Below are 12,074 nucleotides of genomic sequence, written 5' to 3'. Positions count from 1 at the left end.
GTGAACCCACAGGCCCAACAGCACATGTAAGCCACCAAGGCTTGGGGCTTGCACCTCTGAAGCAATGGCCCAAGCTCTACCTTGGGTCTGTTCGGCCATTACTGGAGCAACTGGGACACAGGATACCAAATCCCTAGACTACACAGAGCAGGGGTCCGTGGGCCTGGCCCACGAAACTATTTTTTCCTCCTAGGTTTGGGCCTGTGATGAGAAGGGTTGCTGCAAAGGTGTCTGACTTGCCCTGAAGACATTTTCCCCATTGTCTTGGCGATTAACATTTGGCTCCTCATTACCTATGCAAATTTCTGCAGCCGGCTTGAATTTCTCCTCAGAAAATCAGTTTTTCTTTTCTATCACTCATCATCAGGCTGCAAATTTTCTGAACTTTTATGCTCTTCTTCTTCTCTTTTAAACATAAGTTCCAATTCCAAACCATATCTTTGTGAATGCATAAAACTGAATGCTGTTAACACCACTCAAGTCACCTCTGAATGCTCTGCTGCTTAGAAATTTCTTCTGCCAGATGCCCTGAATCATCTCTCTCAAGTTCAAATTCCCACAGATCTCTAGGGCAGGAGAAAAATGCTGCCAGGCTCTTTGCTAAAGCATAACAAGAGTCTCCTTTGCTCCAGTTCCCAAGAAGTTTCTCCTCTCTATCTGAGACCACCTCAGCCTGGACTTTATTGCCCATATCACTATCAACATTTTGGTCAAAGCCATTCAACAAGTCTCTAGGAAGTTCCAAACTTTCCCATATCTTCCTGTCTTCTGAACCCTCCACACTGTTTCAACCTCTGCCTGTTACCCAGTTCCAAAGTCGCTTCCACATTTTCAGGTACTGCAGCATCCCACTCTACCAGTACCAATTTACTGCATTAGTCCATTCTCATGCTCCTAATAAAGACATACTGAGACTGGGCAATTTATGAAGGAAAGAGGTTTAATGCACACTCACAGTTCCACGTGGCTGGGGAGGCCTCACAATCATGGCGGAAGGCAAAGGAAGAGCAGAGGCACGTCTTCCATGGCGTCAGGCAAGAGAGCGTGTGCAGAGGAGCTGCCCTTTATAAAATCATCACATCTCCTGAGATGTATTCACTATCATGGGATCAGCACAGGAAAAACCCGCCCCTGTGATTCAGTTACCTTCCATCGGGTCCCTCCTATGACACATGGGGACTCTTACAATTCAAGGTGAGATATGGGGACACAGAGTGAAACCCTCTCACTGTGAATCTGCCAGTACACAGAGCAGCATGCTTTCACCTCCTCTCCTCCCCCACACTGTTCCCCTTAGCCTGGCACAAACATCCTCTCCTTTCTGCCTTACTTTAAAAAAAAAAAAAACTTTTTATTTTAAAACACTGATTTTTCACTTAAAGAAAAATCTCTGCTTAAACTTCACTCAACGCAGAGTTGGCAGTGTCTCCCCCAACCCCTAGTTTAATTAGTTGCCCCTCCTCTGCACCTGACTTTCTGACTACCCTCACCTTATCACACTCATTAGAATCACTGATTTTCTGATCTCTTCCATTCGACTCTGAATATATTAAAGTCGGGATTGTGGTACATTTCTCTATCTCAAGTACCTGTCACGGAGTCAGCCTCATCATAGGGCATCAATACGTGTCTGGTCAATGAATGTAATGGCTTTTGGGTGGGAAACAAGGATGAGAGTGTGACTGGAGTTTTTAAGGATGATTAGAACTTGGAAGATAGTGGAAAATAGTGATATCACTGGCTTAACAAAAGTGGGGGGCTAAAAGGAGTGGGTGAGATGAGTGTTCTTTAGTTGAATAGGGACCATCCGCAGTAGAATCATCCAGGGCATTTGTGAAAATTACAGATTCCATCTTCATTTCCACCTACCACTCCCCATTCTGGGTGTGCAAATCTGATTTTACCTTTAAAGCAAGCTCCTTAAGAAGATTCTTATCACATGAGCAGAGAGTCGTAAACTCCTGGAAGGAACTCTGGCAGCTGTGGGCAAGTTCTTGAAGAGAGAGAATGATGACAGGTTAAAAATGGAGCTTTTGGGGGCTGGGCATGCTGGCTCACACCTGCAATCCCAGCACCTTGGGAAGCCTAGGTGAGTGGATCACCTGAGGTCAGGAGTTCGAGACCAGCCTGGCCAACATGGTGAAACCCCATCTCTACAAGAAATACAAAAATTAGCCTGGCATGGTGGCAGGTACCTGTAATCCCAGCTACTGGGGAGGCTGAGGCACAAGAATCGCTTGAACCTTAGAGGCAGAGGTTGCACTGAGCTGAGATCATGCCATTGCACTCCAGCCTGGGTGACAAGAGTGAAACTCCATCTCAAAAAAAAAAAGGAGCTTTTGGAAGGGCATAGCCTGGTGGTCTGCAAAATAGATTGGTGGGAGAGAGATCTCAGAAGCAAGGGTAAGCTTCTAGGAGTGCACCAAAATGTTCAAATGACAGGAATTGATAGCTTGCTCTGCAGGGTGTCACCAGAAGTGGAGAGTCAGCAGTCACCCAGGAAGCATGTTGAGGGATGAAAGAAAGAGCTTGAGTGACAGGTAGAATATAAGGGATGTTGGGGGGGAGTTTGAAACAGCAACTATGTTTTAGGGACCCTAGAAAAATGTCAGTTCCACTGATAAACGTGCTACTTCTGTCTAATTATTTCTATTTCAACTTGTGATTGAGGTGTCTGGGAGGCATCCAGGTAAAAATGATGTAGCCATTGGCAATTGGGCACAAGAACAACCAAAGGTCTAGGAGGAAGAAAAAGATGTGGGACAGTCAGCAGCATGAGGCAGGAGCGACGGTTCTTAGAAAGCAAAAATCCGTAATACTTCTTGACATGTGTAATGTGAGAGGATAGCAGGAGTAAATGAAAACTCTGGATGGCAAATTGTGTTGACAATAATGAGCAACAGCAGACCTCTGGTGGACTGGATCCCCAGAGGATACTCTTCTATTGGAGAGCTGAAAAATGAGGGGTGACAGGGGCAGTAGTTCAAAGTGGGAGCAGAGGAGGGCACACGAACAAAGAAGAAACTTATCAGGAAATCCTAACACGTATCTGCTTTAATGATCTCTCTTGCTAAACAGGATTGCTTTTTCTTTTTTTTGAGACGGAATCTCACTCTGTCACCCAGGCAGGAGTACAGTGGTGTGATCTCGGCTCACTACAACTTCCGCCTCCCAGGTTCAAGTGATTCTCCTGCCTCAGCCTTCCGAGTAGCTGGGACTACAGGCGCCTGCCACCACGCCGGGCTAATTTTTTGTATTTCTAGTACAGACGGGGTGTCATCATGTTAGCCAGGATGGTCTCGATTTCCTGACCTCATGATCCGCTCGCCTCGGCCTCCCAAAGTGCTGGGATTGCAGGGGTGAGCTACCACACCCGGCTGATTGCATTTTTTAAAGCATATTCTTTTTGTTCTTGCCCCTCGGTTATGGTGTCATTTGAAATAAGCATGAGGTGTCATGTAGAATGGAAACAAATATCCAGAGCTGTGTTCTCATGCTACTGTGAAATGTGGCTTCAGACAAGAAACATTCCTTTCAAACTCATTATGCCTCCATTTCCCCTTTATTGTGCTAAGGGGGGCGTCTATGTTGAAATGTCAAACCAAGTGCCCAGATGTAGACTAACAGAGTACATTAGCGCAGGCTGCTCTTGCATCAGAAGCTCCACTTGGTATCCTAAGTGCAGTCCTCCGCCTCTGAGTAGATTGTCCTCAGGACAGAAATTGCTGTCCGTGCTGAAAGGTTTTTTAATTACTTGACTACTCCCAGTGTTTCCTGTTGTTCATCTGCATTATATACGCTTGATTTTGGATGGTAAATCCTTGAGGGTCTTTTCTGTGAATAAAGTTACATGCTTTGGAAAAGGAGTGTCCAATCTTTTGGTTTCCCTGGGCCACACTGGAAAAAGAAGAATTTCTTGGGCCACACATAAAATACATTAACACTAATGATAGCTGATGAGCTTAAAAAAAAAATCACAAAAAAAGTCTCATAATTTTTTTTTTTGAGATGGAGTCTCACTCTGTAGCCCAGGCTGGAGTGCAGTGGCTCAATCTCGGCTCACTGCAACCTCTGCCTCCCAGGTCCCAGTTCAAGCAATTCTCCTACCTCAGCCTCCCAAGTAGCTGGGATTACGGGGACGAGCCACCACACCTAGCTAATTTTCGTATTTTTTAGTAGAGACGGGTTTTCACCGTATTGGCCAGTCTGGTGTTAAACTCCTGACCTTGTAATCCACCCACCTCGGCCTCCCAAAGTGCTAGGATTACAGGCGTAAGCCACCGCGCCCGGCCTCTCATAAGGTTGGACAAGCTTGCTTTGGAATAATAAAGCAGGGAATCCTGAGTAAGAGTCATACATTTTCTCCTATTTCATAAAGGCATTTGAAAGGAAAAACTATGGCCTAACAGTGGTGTGAGGGCTATTTTTACGTATGTATTAATTGAATGTATATTAATTTGCCTGCATTCTTCAGTGGAATTCTTATCATTGGCGTTTTATCTGTCGCACTCCAACAGGTAAAATGAAACAGTTGGATGAGGTTTCTAGACGATTTTCCAGACCGTAATCCAGAACATGACCAAGAGATTTCTTTTTCTTCAGAGCTGTGAATATTTTCCTGAATTAGAGTCCTAAAAGCTCCTAAGAGTCTTAAGCTCATAGATCCTTTTGATAATGAGCTTGACTTCTTCCCCGCTCCTGGTTATTTCTGCCTTCTGACTTTCTTTAATCGCCGACGCATCCTGAAGCCAACTTGCCAGGTTGCTTAAGCCCAATGATTCATGAGGGCGTGAGAGGCTGATTGTACTCTGGTTTTCCATGCATGCTTACCTGTTGCTGTGGTCCCACTTGATGCCATCACTCATAGAAACGTGTTGGTATTGAGGCCTGTATCACCTTCTGCTGTATATAAACCGTCGTTTCAGGGTGATTTATAAAAGTCATAGGAACCTCCTTCTCAGTGACTTAGTGAAGCATGATCTTATAGCAACTTTTTGGGAGTTTTAGACTTCTGGAAATTGCATCCTCTGTGGGCATCTCGCTTATCAGTCTTGTCTTATAACAAGCATTTATAAATAGACACAAAAATGATCATTATAAGAAGGAATAATGAGCTGTAAAATGTGTTAATTGTATTATTTACTTATATCTATCAAATAGGGTTTACTTATCATTACCTGTAGTAGCATTCATTTTAAAATATTACGTAAACCATATTTTTTCCATTATAAATGCAGTAAATGTTTCACTTAAAAAAATATTGTAGAAGGGTATGTAGAGTGAGATGTAGAAATTCTCCTTCCCCATATTTTAACTTTTAGTACAACTCTCCAAAAGCAGTCACTTTCAACAATGTGTTAAGTTTCTTTGCACAGATTTTCTGAGCATATACAATTTTACACATATTTATACCTACACACTCATTTTTACACACATAGTCATATTATGCTTACTTGTCTATATCTTGCTTTGTTTTTTCACTCTTGTGGCTCTGACTTCTGACAGGCTGGAGTGCAATGGTGTGATCTTGGCTCACTGCAACCTCCGCCTCCTGGCTTCAAGTCATTCTCCTGCCTCAGCCTCCCAAGTAGCTAGGATTACAAGCATGCACCACCACACCTACCTCCTTTTTTTTTTTTTGTGACAGAGTCTTGCCCTGTCACCCAGGCTGGAGTGCAGTGGCTCAGTCTCAGCTCACTGCAACCTCCGCCTCCCAGGTTCAAGTGATTCTCCTGCTTCAGCCTCCCAAGTAGCTGGGACTACAGCGCCTGCCACCACACCTGGCTAATTTTTGTATTATTAGTAGAGACAAGGTTTCACTGTTGGCCAGGCCGGTCTCAAACTCCTGACCTTGTGATCCACCCACCTCAGCCTCCCAAAGTGCTGGGATTGCAGGTGTGAGCCACTGTGCCTGGCCTACGTACCGTAATTTTTTGATGAGCATTTAAGTTTATATGTGGTTTATGCAACCAGTTTGTATGTGGTTGTTGTTGAAGTTATATTGTCCTAAACTATGAACATTCCTGGAAGTGAAATTACTGAACCTAGGAGCACGTGTTTTACATTTCAACGAGATGTTTCTAAATTACCTTCCAAAGAGCTTGCACAAATTTACACTTTTACCAATATTGTCTGAGGGGTTTTCCACATCCTCATTTACCAGTCTTTCTTTGGTAATTTTTAATATTCTAATAGATGAAAATTGTTGCTCTTTTAAAATATGCCCTTGTCGAATGTGTGCACCGAGAGTTTTGTCCACAAGTCTGGCAGCCGTTTCAGTATTTGTGTGAATCTCCTGTTTTGTGTCCTTTCCCCATTTTTTTTTCTGTTGGATCGTTTGTCTCTTGCCAAATCCTTTTTTATGAGAGAAAAACAAATCATTTTCTAGGAGAGGCTGCCATTTAATAGATAATCCATCAATAGTTAACAGGAATAAATATATATACCCTACACAAGGACACATGTAAACATTCACCTACTTGGACCCCTAAACAAAATAATAAATATGGCCACATAGCCTAAAGAGAAAAAGAAGGTCTCTCTGGGTTAGATGTGGGGACTGGCCTCACTCTTTCTACTGGTTTTTCTATTGCTCCATAAAAACTGACCACAAACTTAGGAGACTGACAAGTTTCCCTGGGACAGGAGTCCCACAAGGCTAAGGTCGAGGTGTTGGCTGGCTGTGTTTTCACATGGAGCTGTGGATCCTCTTCAGAGTTCACATGGTTATGGCAGGACTTGGTTCCTTGCAACTGTAGGACTGACTTCCCTGATTCCTTGCTGGCTGTCAGCTGGGGGCCACTCGCAGTTCCTACAGGCTGCCCACATTCCATGCCATCTGGCCCCCTCCATCTCAGAAGTCAGCAAAGGGGAATCTCCTTTGTGTTGAATCCTTTTTATGCTTCCATCCTCTGTCCTCTTTACCCAGACCTGAGTTCATGTGATCAGGACGGGCCCAACTGTATTCCCTATCTTAATGTCAACTGAACGGCAAAATCCTGTGTTTGATTGGAAGAGGCATACGTCCAGTGGGGCCAGAAGTCTTGGAGACCATCTTAAATTCTGCCCACCACATCTTCCATCTGACTTCCTTGATGGAAGCAGACAGAACTCATATCTTTTGCCTTAGGAAATCACAGTGAAACATCCAATGCCAGAGGAAGGAGCTAGCATCCATCTAACCCTATGTACAACAGAATACATCCATATGGGTCAAAGATCTGGATGTGACGAGCTGGCACAGTGGCTCACATGTGTAATCCCAGCAGTCAGCAGTTTGGGAGGCCAAGGCAGGAGGATTGCTTGAAGGTAGCAGTTTAAGACCAGGCTAGGCAACATAACGAGAACTCATCTCTACCGGAAAAAAAAAAAAAAAAAAAAAAGGCGTTAGCTGGGTGTGGTGATGCACATCTGTAGTCCTAGCTACTTGAGAGGTTGAGGTGGGAGGGTTCCTGGACCCCAGAAGTTCAAGGCTACAGTGAGCCATGATCATGCCACTGCACTCATTCCTGGGCCATAGGGCAAGACTCTGTCTCTTAAAAAGAAAAAAATCAGCTGGGCATGGTGGCAGGCACCTGTAATCCCAGCTACTTGGGAGGCTGAGGCAGGAGAATCACTTGAACCCAGGAGGCGGAGGTTGCAGTGAGCTGAGACCGCACCATTGCACTCCAGCCTGGGCAACAGAGTAAGACTCCGTCTTAAAAAAAAAAAAAAAAAAAAAAAATCTTGATGTGAGCAGAAAGCTGGAGAGAAAATCTAGGAAACCATTTCTACAACTTACACAATGTAGGGGGTGGGGGCGGGGTCAGGCAGACCTTCCTTGACTAAGAATCCAAACCTGGTATTTCGGACTGCAACATCTCCCCTCTTGACCCCCACACTATAGGGACCACCCAGAGGACAGGTTATTCGCCGGCTGCACGAAAGGATTTTGAGTTCTCTAACCTTGCTGTTTCGTCTTGGTACCAGTGTGATCGCAGTATGTGTTTGTGAGATGCTTACCTTGAGTGTCCAATAGAACAGAATGAATTGACCAGAAGCAGTAGGTGAGCCACTAAGGGGAACTGTGTTGACGAGCATTGTTCTAACAGAATTCTAAAAGAACACTCTCCCCTCCCTCTGTCTCTCTCTCTTTCACCCTCCCACCTGCTGCTGTGATTCAGGCGCATTATATGTGACTTGCTGGAGACGGAAGAGATTTATATAAAAGAGATTAAAAGCATAATTGATGTAAGTAGATTTGGGGAGTGGGTATCAGGCATGTATTCAAACTGCAGACGTGTTGTACAAAGAGACTCAAAATGCTTGCCATAAGTCTCCGGAATTCCCACCAAGGTTTCAGGTTTTATAATACGACAAATGTCTCCGGTAGGAATAACAGCCTTCCTGTGGTTTCTTGATCCATGTAGCCAAATAGTTTACAAAGAATTATGTCAGTTCACCCTGATTCCAGCAGTGCCCAAATAGGTTTACCATATTCTTGCCAACAAAGGATATTATAAACTGTTTCTGATACTTTAATAAGGGAAGATTATTTCTTGGTTTGTTTTTGTTTTTGTTTTGAGACAGAGTTTTGCTCTTGTTGCCCAGGCTGGAGTGCAATGGCACAATCTCAGCTCACAACCTCCACTTCCCAGATTCAAGCAATTCTCCTGTCTCAGCCTCCCAAGTAGCTGGGATTACAGGCATGCACCACCACACTCAGCTAATTTTGTATTTTTTTAGCAGAGACTGGGTTTCTCCATGTTGGTCAGGGTGGTCTTGAACTCCCATTCTCAGGTGATCTACCCACCTCAGCCTCCCAAAGTTCTGGGATCACAGGCATGAGCCACCCATGCCTGGCCTAGTTCTTGTTTTTTTAAAGTAGCCTTTTTTCTTAAGAGTAAAACTGCTTATTTCCCCCTCATTTCTAAGGGAATAATCTTAAGGAAAAAATTGTATGTACACAATTATTTGTAATCACATTTTTAACCATAAAATATTAGAAGCAACCCAAATGTCCAATAAAAAGGGAATGTTTAATAAATTATGATATACATGCTGAATAAACATTATTCAGCTATTAAAAAATAATTATTTTGGATATGAAATTTTTACATATCCAAAATAATTATTTTTTAATAGCTGAATAATGTTGAAAATTTATTTCAACATTGAAAATTTTAAACTTAGATATGTTTAAATTAAAAACAACATATATATTTACAAGCTGAGTCTAAAATGTATTTGGAAAAACAATACAAAATTGTATATGTAGCACGATTATAACCATATAAAATGAGCGTTTTTAAATTCATGAAGGTAATATAATAAAACATAATAGTGACCGGGCGCAGTGGCTCACACCTGTAATCCCAACATTGTGGAAGCCTGAAGTGGGCAGATCGCCTGAGGTCAGGAGTTCGAGACCAGCCTGGCCAACATGGTGAAACCCCATCTCTACTAAAAGTACAAACATTAACCAGGTGTGGTGGTGTGTGCCTATAATCCCAGCTACTTGGGATGCTGAAACAGGAGAATCACTTGAACCCAGGAGGCGGAGGTTGCAGTGAGCCGGGATCGCACCACTGCACTCCTGCCTGGGCAAGAAAAGCAAAACTCCCTCTCAAAAATAATAATTATGATAATAATAGTAATTGTATCGGGTCATAAAACAATGGGTACATTTTCCCTTCTTCTACATTAAACCTACATGACATAAACATTTTAAAATATATTTGCTCTTCCCACAAAAATGCCATTTTATTATCACTGCCACTAAGCCCTCTCCTTCTGAAAGTGGGCGCATGAGAAAAACGAAATCAAAAGGAAGTATTTGATACAGTAACTTTCAAGAAACAAGTGTGCTGTATCCTCCCATGATTTCACTCAAGTTGTGGTTTTGGGAGTAGCTGATTCAGATGGTCTCTGGCATGTTTCTGTCTGTAAAACTTACCTTATTCCCACCTCCGCAGGGATACATCACTCCAATGGATTTTATTTGGCTAAAGCATCTAATTCCAGACGCCCTTCAGAATAACAAGGACTTTCTCTTTGGGAATATTAGAGAACTTTACGAATTTCACAGCAGGTATACAGTAATTCACATTATCAGAAGGAATGGAGAGTAAGAGAAGGGTGGAAATGAGACTGATGGAATTGGGGGCTGAAACGCTTAGATGTTTTCAGGTGTAAGCAAGCGGTTTGGAGTCAGTGGATTGGATTGGGGTGGGTTGGCGTGAAAGGAGGGGAGAAGCCCCACAGGCTCCCGGGGAGAAAGGGCAGAGACATCAGAGGAACGTGCACCCGGCATCAGACATCCGTGTTGGAAGCAGTTGAGTGTTCCTTCGCTTATTTATTCATGCATCAGCATTTTTTGAGCACCTGTTCTGTGCCAGGCACTGTGCTCAGCATTGGGAATAGAAACACAAATCTACATACCATTATCACAAGGGGATACTGGGAACTAGGCTGGAAACACACATCTATATACCATTATCACAAGGGGATGCTGGGAACTAGGCTGGAAACACACATCTACATACCATTATCACAAGGGGATGCTGGGAACTAGGCTGGAAACACACATCTACATACCATTATCACAAGGGGATGCTGGGAACTAGGGTGGAAACACACATCTACATACCATTATCACAAGGGGATGCTGGGAACTAGGCTGGAAACACACATCTACATACCATTATCACAAGGGGATGCTGGGAACTAGGGTGGAAGCACACATCTACATACCATTATCACAAGGGGATGCTGGGAACTAGGGTGGAAACACACATCTACATACCATTATCACAAGGGGATGCTGGGAACTAGGGTGTTAGGAAGTGCTGACTCTCAAACAAGTTGTACTTTGAACCCAAGGCTGCTTGGATATTGAATTCTAGAGAACTGCAGGAGTGGTTCACACCTGTAATCCCAGCACTGTGGAAGGCTGAGGTGGGCAGATCACCCGAGGTCAGGAGTTCGAGACCCACCTGACCAACGTGGTGAAACCCCATCTCTACTAAAAATACAAAAATTAGCCACATGTGGTGGTGCGTGCCTGTAATTCCAGCTACTTGGGGGACTGAAACATGAGAATCACTTGAACTTGGGAGGTTCTTGGAGGAACCTAGGAGGACTTTGGAAATCATCTTCAAACCCTTTCATTTTACACATGTGGGAATGGTAACTTGTTGACTCTCTTTATTCACTTTGAGGACCCAAAGATTGCGCACCTAGTTCACAGAGGGAGAAAAGCTGCTTGGTAAATTCAACCACAGGTGTTCCTAACCCCATCCCTCGTCCATTGGTCAGACACAAAACTGAAATGGAAACCCATTTCTGCTGCTTCCCCTAGAGAAGTTATATAGCCTCTTTGGGCCTCAGGTTTTATATTTATGAAACCCTGTCTCTTAGGGTTTGGTGGAGGATTAAATGAGATTTTATTTGTGGAGCACCTGGCTTATGCCTGGCGTGCAGTAAGCTCTCAATGATACTAGTGATAGCAACAGTGGCTGCAGTTCCTATAAGTGTTATTTTCATGTGACAGGGAGCATCAGCGAGTGTATCCAGGCTGTCCTGACTAGTGCTTGGAATTATCAGAACAGCTGTGAATGATTTCAGGGTAATCATAGTAATGCCTCAGAATATGGCTTTTTTTCCTAAGTCAATGTGTAGAAGATAAGGCAAGAGCAAGGCCTGGAGAACATGTTTCTAGGCACCTCTTAAAACCTTATATGATTGTACTTAAAAAAATTAATTATCAGCTTTGCGCAGTGGCAGTATTTAGCCAATGAGGTTTCTCTGAGGCGCAATTATTGCTAACTGAAAACTTTTCCCAATACCCTGCCATGACGACTTGCAATGTAGTCAGCACTGACAATTTTTGACAGTCTCTATGGAGACTGAAAAAAAAAATTAATTATTGCTGGGTATGGTAGCTCATACTTGTAATCCCAGCACTTTGGGAGGCCGAGGCAGGCCTCACAAGGCTGTTGACCTTGATCACAATGTCAGGAGTTCAAGACCAGCCTGACCAATATGGTGAAACCCTATCTCTACTAAAAATACAAAACTTACCTGGGCTTGGTGGG

The 12,074-nt window shown here is 43.5% G+C and overlaps 1 protein-coding gene and 1 non-coding gene across 8 annotated transcripts in view; both read left to right on the top strand.

Annotated features, from left to right (window-relative positions):
* Nucleotides 1-12,074, top strand: part of MCF2L2 (MCF.2 cell line derived transforming sequence-like 2) — a 279,331-nt gene that overhangs the window by 184,322 nt on the left and 82,935 nt on the right. For all 7 annotated transcript variants that reach the window (XM_064366851.1, XM_064366850.1, XM_064366853.1 and 4 more), the window contains 2 exons: nt 8,163-8,229; nt 9,954-10,069. In XM_064366851.1, coding sequence (XP_064222921.1) covers nt 8,163-8,229; nt 9,954-10,069 — 183 coding nt within the window. The remainder of the gene's footprint in view (nt 1-8,162; nt 8,230-9,953; nt 10,070-12,074) is intronic.
* LOC135270885 (U4 spliceosomal RNA) lies at nt 11,746-11,885 on the top strand. Its single transcript, XR_010339041.1, has one exon. It is a non-coding gene; the product is annotated as a U4 spliceosomal RNA (small nuclear RNA).

This window comes from Aotus nancymaae, unplaced genomic scaffold (genome assembly GCF_030222135.1).
Source record: "Aotus nancymaae isolate 86718 unplaced genomic scaffold, 86718_ANA_hifiasm-v0.15.2.pri h1tg000067l, whole genome shotgun sequence".
NCBI classification, from domain to species: Eukaryota; Metazoa; Chordata; class Mammalia; order Primates; family Aotidae; genus Aotus; species Aotus nancymaae.
Note: the sequence above shows the minus strand (reverse complement) of the source record. Positions and strands in the feature narration are given on the sequence as shown.